This window comes from Eurypyga helias, unplaced genomic scaffold (assembly GCF_000690775.1).
Source record: "Eurypyga helias isolate BGI_N326 unplaced genomic scaffold, ASM69077v1 scaffold6734, whole genome shotgun sequence".
Taxonomy (NCBI): domain Eukaryota; kingdom Metazoa; phylum Chordata; class Aves; order Eurypygiformes; family Eurypygidae; genus Eurypyga; species Eurypyga helias.
This window is the reverse complement of record NW_010246901.1, coordinates 1-18274: the sequence shown is the minus strand read 5'-3', so window position 1 is coordinate 18274 and position 18274 is coordinate 1. Positions and strand designations below refer to the sequence as shown.

Sequence of the window (18274 nt, the reverse complement as noted above, 5' to 3'; positions counted from 1 at the left end):
ACAGAATTCATCAAAGAAATTCATAAATTTGAAAATGCTTATCCAGCTTTTGGACTAAGCCATCCATAAAGAGGAGATGCACAGAGGAAACTCTTATAGTTTCATTTAATACTAATTTCACTGAAAGTTGCACAGTAACCTGGAAACAGGTGAAAGGCTCAAGAGTGTAATTATTAACAGGCCAATGTCTACTATACCTGAATTCTGGGTCTCAAGCCTTGCCACTTGATTGTCATTTTCAACACTTTCTTCACTTTCCAGAGCTGTGATCAGCAAAAACAAGACGTGCACATTAAAGATGCAAAGGAGTGTCTTACATAGGATTCAGATACTCAGAATCAAGACCCCAGAATATCTATTTTAAGCACCCATTGCATAAAGCACCAACAGCATGACTGCAGTGCCCCACCTGCACCTCCACAGAGACCAATTGCTGCATCCCCAGCCCCATGCAACACTGGGAGCATGCCCTATCCGTATCAGATGATGTACTTTAAGTGAAATAATGTAGTCCTTTCAGGATACCCGGGTGGCAGTGCTGCGGTGGGGGGTAGCCGCTCTTGGAGCCAGCATGCAGCCCAGGTCAAGCATCTAGAGAATTCTCCAGTAACCACCTGCCAAGTGAGTTTTCACATGCCTTCGAGGTTAGCTGGGATCTGCGAGATGAAGGTGCCTCAGAACTCCCGTCACTAAGTGGGCACTTACACCGTCATTATGTTTCAGTAGTGGGCTATGAGCAAAAGTCAGCTGGGCTACTGCCTGTACAGTTGCAACAGGCTGACCCTAACGGAACCAAAGGAAGACTCAGTGCACCCAAAAATTTACTCACGTACCCCCCCCACCCCGCTATGCAGATTCAGCAGCTTAGGCAATGCCGTAAGCTCACCAGGAGAGATACGCTTCATGAAGCTTTTTGTGGACGAGGTTTGTTTGCTTAACCTTAGAAACCCCAATATCCTCTTCTCAGCCATGGCCCAAACAAACAAGGGCAATATGGTAAAGACGATCCTCTACTGACATCTTAGATGCAAGCGAGAAAACGACTTATCCCAGAAGCAATGTCACTACTGGTACGGCGTGGGAACAAGTTGTGAGAAAGCTCTTCCCAGCAGACCAATTCCCTTGAGATGTACAGTCCTTATGCTCATTCTCACCCCGAGACAACCGTGTTATCTCACCATCACGACAGAGGAGAGATGTGTTACTTCAACAGAACCTACAGAACATTGCTCCTCCATCTGCATGTCCCACACAGGATTCCTATATAATCCTTTCAACCCAGTTCCCCCAGCCTGTAATCCGAAAGCAACACATGGGAAAATATGGGACAGAAGTAAGACAACAGGAGCCCAACAGTCGTAGGGACTACCGAACTCAGGGAGACATATTTAACAGATCTTTGGGCAGCTCCAAGAAGAATCTCAGACAGGCACAACAACCAAATGAAATCTGGATCTGCCTGTTCTCAGGTAGTGTCAATCGAGAAATCCATCCTCATTATACAAGAGAAATGCAAAATCTTAACAGTTTGAACTGAACCTAAATCTTGTAGTGCAGCTGACCATTCCTGTTACCCTCCCGTACACGCCTGATCTGGTTTCCACTAATACGTCGTTAAAAAAAACTCCCAGTAGTGATTTAGAGACCTGGGCTATTTCTTCTCCCCCACTAGAAACAAACTGACCATTCCTGTTACCCTCCCGTACATGCCTGATCTGGTTTCCACTAATATGTTGTTAAAAAAAACTCCCAGTGATTTAGAGACCTGGGCTATTTCTTCTCCCCCACTAGAAACAAACAAAAGCATCATTTTTCTTGACCCAATACATTTTTAAATCATTTGGCACTTCTGAATTTCTCAAGTCCTTTGATTCAAGGATTTTCCTAAAATTTAGTTATTTAGATATAGGATCAAAATAAAATATAATGTACAAAAGGAGCAGAATACTTATAGGAATATATATTGATCCCCCAAACCGTTAAAATTTCAGACAGCTGAAGACAGTCTGAAACATAAGACTAAATTTCTATTTATAGGAACAAAACCACCAGCAAATCTGATACAGAAAACACGCTGAAACACATCAGACTTAAAAATCAAAAGTTACTGAAAACAAATGTTAGTCAGTGAAACAGTACCTCTACTGAATTTCATGGTTTTTGCAAGACTTTCATCTGTCTTACACAATAAGCTGAAATTTAAGGATCACTTTATGACTCTGCATTCAACAATTTAATCACTCACTAGAAATTCTGAATGGTTTTGTTTCCACAGGGATTATCTGCAACTGCAACAGATGTGCAGTCAAAATTTTCACTTGGGAGTCCTGAACCTATTTTTAATTACCGAGCAGTAATTAGATCTGCAAGCAGCGCTAGGTAGGGACCTCCCCTTCCCAATGCTGTTTGCTTTGTGCTTCACTACACATCCAAGCACTACCTGCGACCCACTGGCTGGACAGGATCTGCTGGAATAATTACAGAATGGTTTGGGTTGGAAGGGACCTTAAAGACCATCTAGTTCCAACCCCCCTGCCATGGGCAGGGACACCTTCCACTAGACCAAGTTGCTCAAAGCCTTGTCCAGCCTGGCCTTGAACACTTCCAGGGATGGGGCATCCATAATGAGCACAGCCAGCAGTTTCCTCATTTCCCTCCTATCCCAAGCACCTCAGCCATGGCCAGGGAGAAAGCTGCAGACCTGCAGCACTGCCTGATGGCACACAGCCTGCTCTTTGACAAACATTTCCAAGAAGGCTTGTTGTCATGGTTGCACATGCCCGGTCAGGAGTGATGCCTATCAGACGACGGGATACGAAGGAACCTCTGCGTAGCTCTGTGTTTGGTTTCCACAATACCAGCTGGCCCATCCCAGAAAAACCTGATACTCCCAGTCTGATAAGGGGACACCATCTCCTCTACTGCTGAAAGCCAAACATACAGCGCCACCGGTATTTTCTCAGTAACCAGTTCAGCGTTCCTTTCCTACAATAAACTGCAGATGTTGCTGCAAGTACCAGTATTTCGGTTCGAGAGCTTTAAGAACTCACCTCAATCACCACACCAATGCCCGCTGGGATCAGTACCAATAAACTTGTTTGTTCATCCAAAAGGAAAATAAATACTACCACAGTACTAAAGCACCGCCAAAGCACTAGAGGGAAGAAAACCAAAAACGGAAGTTTTGTTAATATTTAAATGAGCAGCCGAGATGGCAGAAGACTGTTGGCCTATTTGCTGTAATTCTGCCTTACACAGCTTAAACATGAACTTCTCCTACGTACATCTTGATGTGTGTCAAGTAGTTCCAGAACCAGCATACCTCCAGGCAAATAAGGAACAACAAGAACACATTTTATGAAATCCTTATCACCAAAGACGAAAGGAAATCGGAACGTTTAAGGAAGACTTCCGCACTGCACCAATCGGGCACGTATCAGTACGATTACAAACTGTGTTCACAACTCCTGACTCGGAAGTTGAAAGGCTGTGAGATAATCCAGTGCCGGTCTTTGAAACTCATGCAACTACTTCAATGCTTGCAAACGTTAAGAATTATATTTTAGGATTATTTTTCAGGTTTTGCAAAACCTTGGATGCTTTAAGTGTCTATCAACTAATTCTTAGATTCAAATATCCATCCCCCAGAGCAGGAACGGAAGGAGAGAAGAGCTGATGGCACACTCGGACATCAGCACTGATCCCTTCCAGGGCACCTGTCTGTCACACGCCTCTCTTGGGGCCAGAAGGTGATACAGGCAGAAAGGTGACTACAGCTTGCCAAAGAGAGGATGGAACCACCAACTGCTGGAGACAGAATATCCATACTGTGATCGTAAGGTTAAGAAACCCTCTGCCACTCAGTCTTCCCAATTTGACTTTATTCACTTCTTTAAACAATTAGCATTTAATTCTGAAATTTCCTGGACAGCTTTAAATTTTCACTAACTTTCTGGCATACATATGCCAACAGCAGTACAGACGCCTTACGAAAACAGAGGCACTCTGCTACAGACTCTAAACAGATTTTCCCCATGAGAAAAAACATGTTGCTGTTCGCTGTGATTTAGAATGCCTGGGGTTTTTTCCTCCTGGTACCGATACTCTTCACGTGCTTTAATCAATCTGTATATATGACAGAATTAGGGATAGTCTCAAAGGTCAAGTGACTCCAGGTTTTATCATTCTGGTTTATAATCAGCACAGTAAAAATCTATTAGAAAAACAAGCAGTTAAGTATGAGCACAATCACCGAGGCTGAGGAGCTGTGTGCTACGCCTCAAGCATCCAGGGCTGGTTGCTACCCTCACCTGTCTCTAGGAGGGCCTGGCGGGATGTCAGACCACTATGCTTCTCTCACCTTTCCTACATCCAAGTCAACTCAATCCTCCCATTCTCCTCCCTCCCACCCTACCCCCCAGGAGCTTCTACTGCTCCCGTTTCCACCAAAGCCCAAACCAAACAACAGCGTTACGCTGCAGCGTCTTCCCTCCCAAGCATTCCGGAGCCTGTAGTTATCTACAAGGAACACAGGGGACTCGCAGGACAGCATTACTCATGACAGCACATTCTCTCCACCCACAGGATTCTTCCTGGTCCTCTCATTTTTCTGTTCCTTCGGCAAGGGAAATCTGGCGACTGACTACGTATTAAACTTGCTCTCAACTGTAAGCCAGTGAAACCTCAGAAGTGACACGAGTGCTTCAAGCAAGTGATACTTGAGCACAGTGGTAACGACGTTAGAATCGTTAGGCCCGTTAGACACCTTGTTTTCATACACGGACACATCTCATTCTGCCATCCTGGTGAAGCTACAGAGTTTCAACAAGACTAAAAAACACACAGTGCAAGTAAGACAACACACGCACAACACTTCCCATTCCGGCCCATACCTGCTTTTGTAGACATCCCAGTCATGCTCCTCTTTTTCTTCCAAAAACTGATGTCATTTTTGAATGCAAGGAAATCAAAGAGAAGCTGCAAATAGCAAGAAACACAGTCATTTGTTCAAACGTGCAGTAGTTAAAGACCACCAGCTGGGCTGTTAAAAAAAAGCATTTAGGGTGGAACTGCAAGGAAAACTTGTTTTAGAAACCACAGAAGTAAAAAATTAAATTCCACAGAAATAAAAGCTAAAAACTGTTTTAGGGCCCAAGCTCCAAACCCAGTGCAAAATGACAGGAGGAATTCCAGGTGCTGCTGCTACTACGGCAATGCTGCATCTGGTAAAGAAAGTCAGAGACCCAACACAGGGCAACACACGACAGAGGATGAAGAACTGAGCACCCCGAGGAACTGCTCACTTCCTGGGCAGGCCAGGGAGAGCCACACCAAATTAGATCACAAATGCTTCACATTGGATCGACAGTCAATTTTGGCTTAGACAGTAACAAACCTTTTTTTAAAATTCCTAAAATACAGTCAGCCATTTTCCCTTCTCTATTTCATCACCAAGAAGTTGATCTGAACTTCCAAGCACATTTTAGCATTAAATTTACTTGTACCAAGTATTTTTTCCAGGGTTTTCAGCATTTTTGTTCAGGACAGAATAAACTAGACTAGTTCAGTTGGAAAGGACCTACAGTGAACATCTAGTCCAACTGCCTGACCACTTCAGGGCTGACCAGCTGCTCCTCACAGTCATTCCAGCCCTTTCACCAGCCTTGGTAACCTCCCCCTTCGGATGCATTCAAGGAACGTCACATCCTTCTTGAGGTGTGTGGCCCAGAACCGCCCACAGTGCTCAAGGCGAGGTCGCACCAAGGCTGAATACAGCGGGATGATCACCTCTCTTGACAGGCTGGTTATGCTCTGCTTCATGCATCCCAGGATGGGGTTTGCCCTTCTGGGCCCCAGGACCGTTTTCAGTATTTCCTTTAGGCAATAAAGGAAATAAATAAAGCAATAACTTAAAAAAAAAAAAAAAAAGCAGCACAGATTCAAGAAATTCTTGGGTCAGAGAATTTTAATGAAAAAAGTATAGTTTTTTTTAATTTGGGCAAAAGATACACAAAAAAATATCAAAACAGCCTACAGATCTCTTACAACCTAATAAACAGAATGGAAAAAAAAAGAAATTAAAAAGGCTGGGAAGCCTAAGGGTTTCCAATCAAATTAATTGCATGTAATGGAAGTATAAAGAAACATAACGTGCCCAGCAAGTTCTTATCTATCCCAGAATAAGGGAATTGTATCAAGAATAATTGTAGATGACAAAAACGTTTCAAGTAGAATAATGAAGTTTAAAAAAATTGTTCATTAAAGCAAAGATTCTTGTTTAAACCAAGACACACACAACGTTGACAGACACACACACCAACCACCACCACCCACACCTAAGCTCTGCACTTCAGAGCAATATTTTTTGAAGTAATCTAGATCAGCTGATCTAAATTTCTCCAAGGGTTAAAAGTGTGAGACTCAAACCCTGCTGCTGGTGCCCAAGCTATGTCACCACAACAGTAAGCTTTGGGATAGCTCAGCTTAGCAGAAAATGTGAACCACTGTTGACAGGCGTATTAATTCTAGGTGCTTTGGTTCAGCTAAAAAAAAAAGTGATGATAATGTAGTTAAATGTTTTATACCTCAGTCAAGACTGTTTAGTTTATACCTAGTTATCTCGTATTTCTATCTCTAATATTTTTGTATTAACTTGGTATTGGAAATACAACTGGCTTGAACCAGAAACCTCTTCTATTGCCCTGCTGAAATTATGATTTCCAAGAACAGTTCTCAATAAATAAAGAGCTGAAGTTCAACCCACACCACAGCCCTTTCTTTTTTTTTTTTTCAGATTTCATATGCTGTAATTACTATAACCCAAAGTTTCTCCACTTACATGAAACGCTGCTACGAAGAACGTCAAAGCCAGAAAGTACAGGTTAGTATCAACAAAAATTCCCTTTACTTCATCTGCATCCTTTTCTGAAAACCCTAAGAGAAAGAAGAAGTAATTATGGAAGAAGTACTAGACAGTTAATTGCTGTCATGCTAGAGCCCAGTATGTAAGGAATCTTATTTCACCCGCACATCTTTCATTAGGGAATCATACACCCAACCCAAGATGGCAGCTCCACCAGTAAAACCCAACTCTACCTCTATTCTGGCCAGCTATTTGGCTTGCCTTAAACAAACCCTGTCTGTTACAAGCAGAGTGACATGCCTTTAATGCGTTGTGTGAATACAACCCCAGCTGCACTCCAGACACACGGCAAGACACAGGTAATCATTCTGGCCCAAGCGGGAAGAAAAAGGGATTATTCAACTTGGCCTCTGAGCTTTTGTTTGGTACGTAAGAACAGTGAGCTCAATATTAAAACCTGAAAAAAGTGAGAAAAGGCCTGCATTGCAGAGGTCAAAGGTCAGCGGGAAACATGGCCGTACACACAACAGTACAGTCCCAAGATCAGGGATTAGGCATCAACTCTTCTGACAGTCCTTACAGATTTAACTTGGAAGCTTCTCTTTGACAGATGGGAAAAGGCAAAGCATCTTCCAGAAATCACAGTCAATAAACTGAACGCTGGATCTCTACTGTCTTATCAATTCTCCTAAAGGAGGAACGTTGCTTTCTTGTTATATACTGGACAACCATTACTTCAAAAAGTTATGACCCTGTCCGTGATAAATGTGGCTGCCAGCACCAAGGAGTGTGTTTCCCAGAAGATACAGTACTCCTCTGTATTCCCTCAGCCAGTGTTAAGATGCTTTCTTCATGAAGTAGAAGCTTCCAGCCACTATGACCGAAGTCTACCATTCCCAGAAAATGCACAACGCTGCATGTACGGCCATGGTGCTGGCTGTGGCACTGGTGAGTTCAGTTCCAATTCCCTCTGTCACACGGGCTGTCCCTCACCACTGCAAGCAGCTTATGTAGCACCCATCCAGCGTTTCCGTTCTGTGGATGACACGGGAAACCTGTGGCAAAAATGCTCTCCTCTATTTTGGCCTCTTATGCTTTTACAGTAGTACTAATCACAACCAATTTATTTTTTAAAGGGTTACTTCACCTCCGTATTCTTGCATCCTACCACATGTCAACATTTTATTTCCATCTCTACTTTAAGGTAAAACAATAAGATCTGTAGCATTGAACCTTCTCACCAGCTAACCAGAAAAAAAGAGTTGTGTCATCTATGTACCTACCAAAAAAAAAAAAAAAATTGAGGAGTTGGGTTTTTTTGTGCCTAAAGTCACTGAAGATAAAAAACATACCAAATTGTTGGAGGGAGTATAGAGCATCCTGCATGTGGATCCAAAATCGCAGCTTTCCAAGAGAGATTTTGTCATACGACACTGTAAGAGGTAGCTCTGTTGCTGAACGATTTATAACCTGCGTTTCAAAAAGATGCATTTCAAAATAACTAAATTACAACAATTATTTCAATTCTCTTTTTTTAATATAGCGATTATGTCCCACTATAATCACACAGTTTTAAGCGGTCAGTTCATTTTTTGAAACGGAGTATGATCTTAGAGACCGTGCTTGAAGTCTTTGGGGTTTTTCCCCCAGAAATGCTGAACTAGCAGTTTGTTCTTATGGCAACCTCGCTGTTACTGTACACCAACGCCTCTGAGGCATTTACATGAAGCTCCCTCTGCTGGTCCCAGCTCAAGTGGGAAAAGTGTGCTGAAGGTCACTCTCTTAGTTCTTCTCTGAACGTATGTGTTAAGCTTACCTAAACCAGAAGATTTAAAAAAAAAAAAACCAAAAAACCCCCAAACAAACAAACAAAACAACAACAACAAAAAAACAACCAACAACACAAACCCAAACCAAAATTGCATCCCAAAGGCCACAGCCAGAACTTCGCTAAACTGAGGCTGGTTTTGAGAGAAACTGAAGTTAGAACAACTCATACCAAAACAAAAGGTGGGGAAGGAAGATGGTGCTGCTTGCTCAGGCTGGTGAAAACACCACACCTAATGCCCAGCAAGCTACCCTGCGCCTGCAAAACTCGGCACGTGGGGCATCACAGAGGTCTTCCTGCTCCAAGAGAAATAAATTCCAGTTAATCCTCCGGTACCATCTATGCTTGAGTTATGATGAACTACCTGGGGACACCCTAGTAGCGTCACTCTTCTGTTCACTCCTTCCTCCAGTGAGTACACTCAACCCTCGGTCCCACCGTCCTCCCCAGGGCCCGTAGGCTTTTCAGAGAGTGGCAGAACAAACATACACGCAAGGGAGAGAAAGGGAAGCTGAGAAACTTTTATGAACGCAGAAGGGAGAAAGCTTCAGCAACTACAAGGGTGGCAGGGATCTGGGAAGACCTTACAGCACCTTCCAGTACCTGAAGGGGCTACAAGGAAGCTGGGGGGGACTTTTTACAAGGGCCTGTAGTGACAGGACGAGGGGTAACGGGTTTAAATTGAAAGCGGGGAGGTTTACATTAGATATCAGGAAGAAATCCTTCCCGGAGAGGGTGGTGAGGCACTGGAACAGAACAAATTTTGCAGAAGTAAGTAACATGCAGTAAACGTGCTCTCCACAAGCACTGCCAAAGAGTTAGGGGTAGCACAGGGAGAACTTCGGATTGCAATACAAGACAAACACAGGAATCCTTCAACACCAAAAGCAAATTAAATGAAGATATAAAGATGAGAAAAATGAACTCTTTCTCAATAAACAATTAAAAGCCCACAAGTGATGCCTCACAGCCTAGTCGGGTGTGATGGTTGCTAAGCTGTGGAAAACTAGGAAGCTACCCAACCTCTACAATACAGCCTACTTGTGTAATACAGCCTCAGAACATACCACTTCTAGCACTCTGTTTACACACCGTTCTGCAGTACTGACAAAGTACAGTTCAGCGGTATGAATCTTAAAGTTTTCTCTGTATTAAATCAGAATCCTGTGCAATCCCCAAACCCTCAGCACTGGCAAGAACACTTAAGAACACGAGGGACACACAACTTCCAGATGACGGTACTTACCACAGGAGACCTACCTGGGCCAAGGCAACAGCTCAGACCCTACACAGCCCAGCACAAGCAGGGAAATGCATCATCAGTTTCGTGACACGGGGTCGGGCGTACCCAACAGACAGCGCCTGTGCCCCTATTTACAGTCACAGGCCGACCGAGAGGACTTTTTACAAGAGCCTGTAGTGACAGGACAAGGGGTAATGGGTATAAATTGAAATCAGGGAGGTTTAGATTAGATATCAGGAAGAAATTCTTCACAGAGAGGGTGGTGAGGGGGTCTTCGAGGCCAGGCTGGATGTGGCTTTGAGCAACCTGGTCTAGTGGAAGGTGTCCCTGCCCATAGCAGGGGGGTTGGAACCGGATGGGCTTTAAGGTCCCTTCCAACCCAAACCATTCTATGATTCTATGACCTCACTCCACCCAAGCTCCATCCCCCTATTTACAGTCACAGGCCGACCTCACTCCACTCAAGCTCCATTTCCTTCCCCTACCCTTTCCTGCTCTTCACTCACCCGTTACCATCTCCCAGTATGCATACTGGCGGGCCACTCACCCCACAGGCCTTGCGAGCAGTTTGGCAGGTCACCACTGAGAAGTCACACAAGCCAGTGCTTAAAGGGGAAGTTTGCAAACTTTGTTGGAACAATCTTTGCAGCACTTTAAGGACTACCAGCACTAACCCTGACAGGCACGAGGACTGCAGGAACGTCATTCACAGGGGAATGCTCCATTCATTTGTAAATGGGGTACGTGACCAGTTAGTAGCTCATGTGAATGCACTGAGCTGAATGAGCTGTGGTAAGGAACTTAAAACACAGGACAATGAGCACCATCTGCTGCCAAACCATCGCTCAGGAGTTTACCGAACAAGCTTGGGGTGGAGGGGATACGAGTTCTTAAAGACTCTCCCCAACACTAAGTAACAAAATTCTTTGTCTGAGCTCAAGTTAATGAATTGGAAAGACAATTTGGCAGGCCTGTGGCAAGTTTACACCTACCAAGAGTTCCATCTAGAATACGCTACATCCAGATATACTCATTTAACAGTTCTGAGACATTCTCCAAGGCTTTTGTTCTCAGTGACTCCGACTGCTGAATTCCAGTCAGTGCAACTGAAAAGAACCGCAGGACTTAACGAAGAGCTGCAAAGATGAAGATGGTTTAGATGCAGAGGACTGCCACGTTACTTGTAGTAAATGGAACTGCACAATTTTCCACAAGAGAAAAGTTGGGCAAAAAATGAATACAGAAAATTCTATTTTAATATTAAAACCCACCTGTTTTAGTTTGTTTTTTCTTTAACTGCAGGGCTAACTGAGCATTAGAGCAGGTTGCCCAGAGAGGCTGTGGCATCTCCGTCCTTGGAGATACTCAAAACCCAGCTAGAGAAGGTCTTGAGCAACCCGCTCTAAGTGACCCTCCCCTGAGCAGGGGCGCTGGACTAGCAACCTCAAGAAATCTCATCCAACCTCATCCTTCTGTAATTCCATTACTGAAGTCTCCAAGTCCTTACTGGTTTGAGTGCACAAAATCACTGGATGTACTGCAACACCAAGCTTTCAGGTGCTCAATTTACTCTAACGTGATAGAATCACAGAGTGGTTTGGGTTGGAAGGGACCTTAAAGACCATCTAGTTCCAACCCCCCTGCCATGGGCAGGGACACCTTCCACTAGACCAGGTTGCTCAAAGCCTCATCCAGCCTGGCCTTGAGTGTTTCCAAGGGATGGGGCATCCACAGCTTCTCTGGGCAACCTGTTTCAGTGTCTCACCACCCTCTCCGGGAAGAACTTCGTTTGATCCCCAATCTAAACCTCCCTGCTTTCAATTTAACCCCATTCCCCCTTGTCCTGTCACTACAGGCCCTTGTAAAAAGTCCCCCCCAGCTTCCTTGTAGCCCCTTCAGGTACTGGAAGGCTGCAATAAGGTCTCCCCGGAGCCTCCTCTCTCCAGCCTGAACAAGCCCAACTCTCTCAGATAGAAAGCACCACCAGAAAATTTAACCATGAGTGAATTTTTTTGAGATAATAGCAACAGACTTATCCCCGTGTAGCTTGAGTATCAGCAGTGTTCAGCATGCTCATTTCCCTAGAAGCTGCTCCGGGATGCTAACACAACTCCTTCAGCTTAGGGAGGTAAACTGCTCACGAGACTGCTCCCATCACAGCTGGTGCTGCAATGGTGTCCCCCATATCCACACAAAAGGCAGAAGGAGTGGAAACCAAGTATTTGTTGGTGGAATAGAAGGGAGTGCTCGGCAGATACTTCTGCCAGAGTGCAGTCTCAAAACCCAGGATCCAGCCTCTGCAGTTACCACAGCTGACCACATTAAGTTAAAGAGCCATTGATAAGAGTCTTTTGGTGAACTTACACTTTTTCACACAGCGAAAACAGCATTGAAGATTACTGTTAAATGTAATTAAAGGTATTCTATTACTCACCATCAAATCTTTCACTCTGTTGCTTAGCTGATCAATAAATAATATTGGAAGGTAATGCACTGTCTTCCCCAGCTGAACCCTAGGATGTTTAAACATGGATTTTATGACTGTAGTGATCTAAAAAGAAAACTACTTTTATTCAAATCAGCACTCATTCATTACTTTCAGACTACCCGTGTAGAGATTGCCCACCATCTTTACAGGCACATTTCCTTCTAACACACAGCAGGAAAGAAGCCACCAGCCTAGCGCCTTTCAGTGAGAGATGTCTGTATAGGAAGTTAGGCATGTCACATCTCTCCTTTGAGTTAGTTTGTACTTTTCCCCAGAAAGACAGAATAAGCAAAAAATAAAAAAGACAAACGAAATTGGTTGTGAAGATGCTGAAGCTGTTGCATGACAAGCTGTTGCAAGGGTAGAGGGAGTTAAAAAGTGTGTTGCAATGTGCTGAAGTTTACTACCATGTATTTAGATCCTTTGTCTCAAGTATCCCTCCCCTGCAGTGACAACCCTCCAGCATCTCCCCCACTCCTCCGCACCCCCAGTGCCACCTACCAGGTCACCAACAGCACCCACTCTAGCTAGCACGGGACTACGAACACGACAGCCGGTACGCACACAGGAGGGGCAGATGCTACTGGGGAGAGTGCACAGGGAGCAGGAATCTTCTCTGCCTTCTCCTCCGCAGAAGCTCTGGGTTGGATCGCTCTACCACCTCACCAAATTGCATGAAACCAACTAAACTTCCCAGCCTTTGAGCCTTCTACAAAACTGACCACTGGAAAGTTACTTAGCCAATTACGACCTACAAGCAATGGCCTTGCCAGTACCTCAGGAACGTATTTAGCCCAATATCCTGAGAGACAAATTCTTCAAGTTCTTCACTAGAAAGGCAGTTACCTACGCAGCGAGGTGCTTGGTGAAAGTCTATGGAATTAGTGTAACGGAGCTTTTTAAAGCCAAATCTTAGTTGCTGACAAAAGCAGCCTCTACCCGTGCTAAGAAAGGCTGCATACTAAACATACAGTGGGCAACAGAAACACAGGAAAGCACTAAATGAAGGCTCAGAACTTGCCAGCCTCAGAACCAAGCTCATAACTGCTTGGTTATTATTTAACTGAAGAGGTTTTGACTTCTACAAAATAACTACAGTCAAAGCTACTGCTAGCGGAGGTGCAGCAGGCTACTTCATCTCCAGACTGCTTCCTGTATAACGCAACGACAAAACAGCACCGATGCGTATCTAAACAAGCCCAGAAACAACATCCTCATTCATCAACCCCTCCTTGTTACGGGCCTATCTTATGAGTTACAAAGTTTATCTGTTCTGGCTGGGAAGCCCTGCGGCTGGATCGAACAGGATACTTGCAGAGAAAGGCATCAACATACAGCAGCACAAGCCAATGCAACACTGTTTACATGGTTAGCACTGGAAGCAGTTTAAGCAAGCCGTGAACAGAAGCTACTGCCTGCATTTTGTGGCCTAAAAACCCATCCCTGCTTTTCAGTACTGCCTTGAGAAATTCGACACATTGTAGGAACAGACACTGTCAAAGTAAAATAAAGCCAATCATGAAGGGAGAAGAAAAGGCAGGAGATCAGCTGTGCCCCTTCAACACTTGCAGTCCATGCAGATAATTTGCAGATGATGGATAACCGGAAAGGTCAAGGGACAGTAATTGCTTTAAAGGCCAGACATAGGATTTGAGAACAAGGGGGTATAAAGTCTGCTGTAGCATTTTACTTGTGTCTTTGTAGTTCTGCTTTGTCTTACTATGCTAACTCCATACAAAAAAGCATTCTAAACCCTGAGCTGCCCAAGAACAAGGTATCTCCAACCAAGTTTTCTAGTACATACCATCGTACTCACTGCCACTAGTGAAATGCAAGCATCGAGAGTATCAACTCCTGTCCCCTAAGCGGCAACTTAAACATAAAATACCAAAAGGAGGCCAGGAAAGGTTTCTGAAGAAACGTGCAGCAAGTTTATAGTAACAAATCCAGCGAAATTAAGTAACTGACTTACATCTTCATGTAACGGTGAACGTCAGCAGGGAGGGATGATCCATCAAACACAAAATCTTCCACCATGACATTTAAGGTTAATCTTGACCTCCAGTGAGAGACAGGCTCATCTAGAGCACTGGTCTGTTTTTCTGCTTCAATTTGCTTTAAAAATACGATAAACAAACGTACTGATAAACAATACAGCATTCTGAATAGGGTAATACTCTAACTCACAGAGCTGGACCCATGAACTACACCACAAAACAGGAGCCCACTAAGAAACACTTTACCTTCATTTTGACCAGATCAAGTGTTTTGCTCAAATAAGAGAGAACAGACTGTAAAGGCTCACCATAGCCTGACACTGAAAAACTTCAGTGCCCGTTCACAGCCTCGTTCTTCAAGAATGAATATTCAGCCAGCTAGGAATGTGGATACTAGTCAGACAAAGCCACTTTGAAATAAGGGTGGTAATCAGATGTGACTTCAAAACAGTTAAAAGGTTGTGGATGATCAAAAATATGAATTTTTGGGAGTAAAAAGATCAGACCATTTGTTTTGGAACTTCTGAGCTTCCAACTGCTGTGTAAAGCAGTGTTGAAACTGAGCATGACCTTAGCTTTCAGCAGAGGCTTAGCCCCAGGGCATTTGACTTGCTTTTCTTCGGATGAGTATCACCTGTTCCAACTTTGTGTTGGACTCTAGCCTCCGCTCATTTTCAACTTTATTCCGACAGGATTTAGAAAAGCACTGCTGGCTACAGGTATCTTCTGATTCCAAGGAAGAACAGAGTGAAATTCTCAAGCTCCACCTCCTGTGAGGCACAACAGCCGTTCACAAGTATTTAATTACATAACACCACATTTTTTTCCTCCCCGGTGAGTATCCTTTGATGAATGCTGTGATTACTATCTTATTCTCTTGAGCTGAAGTGGGAAGTACGAACAGCCTATAGGAAAAGCAGCAATCTGACACTGGTCACCCACCAATGTCAAAATCAAGTTCCTATCTCCGTGTTGTAGAAGCAAAGCGTATTATTTCACGCAAATCCGACTCACTATGAAAAGCAGCATCGTGCTGTTGCAGAACAATACAGTATTTACACCAAAAGCAATGAAACCTTAAAGAAGTAATTGATGTCAGCTAGGGCAGTATTTTAACAGCAGCCAGTGTTAGAGAGCGCTCTACCTCTGCTGTGCCGAGAGGTCTACGATTAGCGTACAAGCTGATAATCAAGGGGGGTTTGATTTCCCCCCCTCCCCCCAATATCATCATTTGCGTGAAGACACAAGCTCAGCAGATGCTAACACTAAAAGCGTCGATAAAAAAAACAAAATCACTTTTTTTGAAGTTGTTCATCTATAGATGAAAAAAAAACCCACCTACCTGTGTGGCTGATTCTCCAGTGAGCAGATTAATCTCTTCTGGTTTAGGGACCATGTAGGTGGTCAGAGGGCTTACTATATGCACCTGCTTACCATCACGCCAAGGCAAAATGCCAGCGTGATGAAGAAAGATATATGCATATAACGTGCCATTGTTCCGGGTCTTCTTTGGTACAGAGACATTCACTGTCCTAAAATACAAAATAAATGCATGATGAGATGACACAGCACATGCTGAAATATTCAGCTCTTACATAAAAGGATCACTGATGATGTTCTGGAAGCAAGCAATAAAAAGGTTGGGGACGTTAAAATAAAAATTAAGAGCAAACAAAAGAGGAGGAGACATTTGGGTTGCCCGGATCACACCAATTAGTTCTGACTAATATGTCCTAATGAGCCATAGCTGAATGGGATCAATTTATATAATACAGCATGTATCACAATATTTGCATTTCCAGAGTTTCACTGTTATCTTTAGACATGTTAATCTTTGTCCAATTCCTACTTCATTACCCTAGATAACACAGAACTGCACCATCAGTTTTGTTGTTTTCCCCCCGCCAACAGGTCACAGGGGCCAAAATTATCCCAGCAGGTGGAGAAAACGGCCTTCCGCGTGCTGAACCCCTATGGCAGACGGCATACACGACACACAGCTTACAAGGAAAACCACAAAGTTTTGCCAAGCGCTTGCATTAATAAAATACCTTCTCCACTACGGCCCGTCAAGCACGGAACTCCAGACTGGAGCCCCAAACCACAAAGTCACTCCCCTGGCGTTAGCCAGGAAATCATCCCACTCGCTGCCTTGCACAATGCCTCTTCTACTCCTGTAAATCTGCTCAGGTTATTTCGCTCTGAATACCTTCACGGCCTTAGCAGCCTCTGTCAGGGAAACAATTCTTGTATTCTCAGGTCTGACAGAGGCGAAGTTTAACGTGACCCAGACTGCAAACCAACGTCCTCTTTCATTGCGGAAAACACGGAATGTGAAAGAAGCGGGGAGACTCTGCGATGACAGAGTCGAGAATGAGGCGACTGTTTAAAATACGAAGCACAAGCAAGCGGTTCTCTGTCCAATTTTAATTGTATGGAGGCACACATAGAGCACAATCTTATTCCATCTTAGCGCCAACATCCCTTCAGAAGGTCTTGAAACCCTAAACTACCAGAAAAAGGTTTACTTGTATGTGCCGAAACAGAGAGAGAAAAGCATGTTGCTGAAGCACAGGAAGAGAGAACACGCTCTGACTCCCAAGTTCTATTCCAGGTCCGAAGCCACGGCTATTCAGAATAAAACATCGTGTAGCTAGTAGGCTGGCTACAGGTGTTATTAGGGGAAAGTCTCAAGCCTCTCCAGGCACTCGGACTGAAGATTTTCACAATGAAAAATAGTATTTTCTGTTACACACAGAGCGCGCTCCTGTAGAACATCTGCCTACACGGCTGAAAACGGCGCGTCGACCAAACCCGACCAGTGCTTAAGTTTTTAGCCCATCCTAGGCACATTACTGATCCAGCATGGCTGGCGAGGCGAGTGTTTAGAACAGAATCTGAAAATTAAGACAACGTAGGACAGTGTTCAGGATCTGGAGAGAAACAAGCATTTCTGCATTTACTAGCCCCACCTTGTTTTGCAAGCCTTGTTTCTTTGCAACTGTGAGATGATTCTCAGTGTAAGAAGAGTTTGCCCAAGAGCCCATTCCTCTGCGCCAGGTGAATTTAGCACACTGTTTCCATCAAGGCAGGCACTCCACCAATGTTTAATTCACAGAACTTTTAGTTAAAAAGATACCTTTTTAATTAACGGCAGCACTTTGTCCTCAACTCAAAGGCTGAAATCCAACTAACCACTTCCCTGCCTTAACATGGCAAACGCAGTTATTACTTTAGGAAAACAAACGTGAACTGAACAGCCTGCCCAGCACGCAAAACCAGCTTTAACCCCAAAACAAAGCATGCAAGAACGACTCTTTCGACACAACCATCAGGAGCTGTCTACCTTGTTTCGTGCATACTTCCACACACGTTAGGACACCTACCTTTCAAATTTGGACTCGAGATCGAAATCCTCCACATTCAACACCAGATCTATGGTGCTCTCGGCACCAATGTTTGACCGTGTGGTAGTGTACACGCTTAACTGAAATCAAAACACAGCACAGAGAAATCACCGAGTACAGAAATGCTGAATTCATGCTCCGGAATGCTTCGAGGGCAGGGCTGTGCCCCAGCTTTGCCAGTTTGCCCAGTCACATGACGGTTACGTACACTGGGAAAGAAAATAGTACTCTAAAATTAGAGTCTAACACAGCTTTCAGTGATCCCTTCTCTCCTTTGGCAGGGGGGAAACCCGCTGTGACACGGCCACGAAACACGTTTTAATGGGATGACCTTCTCCTCCAGTCAAAGATGCCCAGGTAAGTGGAGCCCTGTCTCCAGCACGGCTGCCCTGCTCAGCGTAGGCACAGCAGCTGCACGAAACCCCAGAACATAGAATCACAGACTGGTT

General features: G+C 44.2%; 1 protein-coding gene across 1 annotated transcript in view; it reads right to left on the bottom strand.

The window, feature by feature from the left end:
* The window catches only part of CLPTM1L (CLPTM1-like), a gene marked incomplete at its 5' end in the record, with an annotated part of 27420 nt that extends 9515 nt beyond the window's left edge, over positions 1-17905 (bottom strand). Inside the window, 9 exons of the mRNA XM_010150570.1 lie at positions 198-263; positions 3051-3154; positions 4893-4977; positions 6839-6933; positions 8215-8332; positions 12368-12446; positions 14394-14536; positions 15761-15950; positions 17805-17905. Of these exons, the coding sequence (XP_010148872.1) occupies positions 198-263; positions 3051-3154; positions 4893-4977; positions 6839-6933; positions 8215-8332; positions 12368-12446; positions 14394-14536; positions 15761-15950; positions 17805-17905 (981 nt within the window). The remainder of the gene's footprint in view (positions 1-197; positions 264-3050; positions 3155-4892; positions 4978-6838; positions 6934-8214; positions 8333-12367; positions 12447-14393; positions 14537-15760; positions 15951-17804) is intronic.
* Positions 17906-18274: the final 369 nt, after the last annotated feature.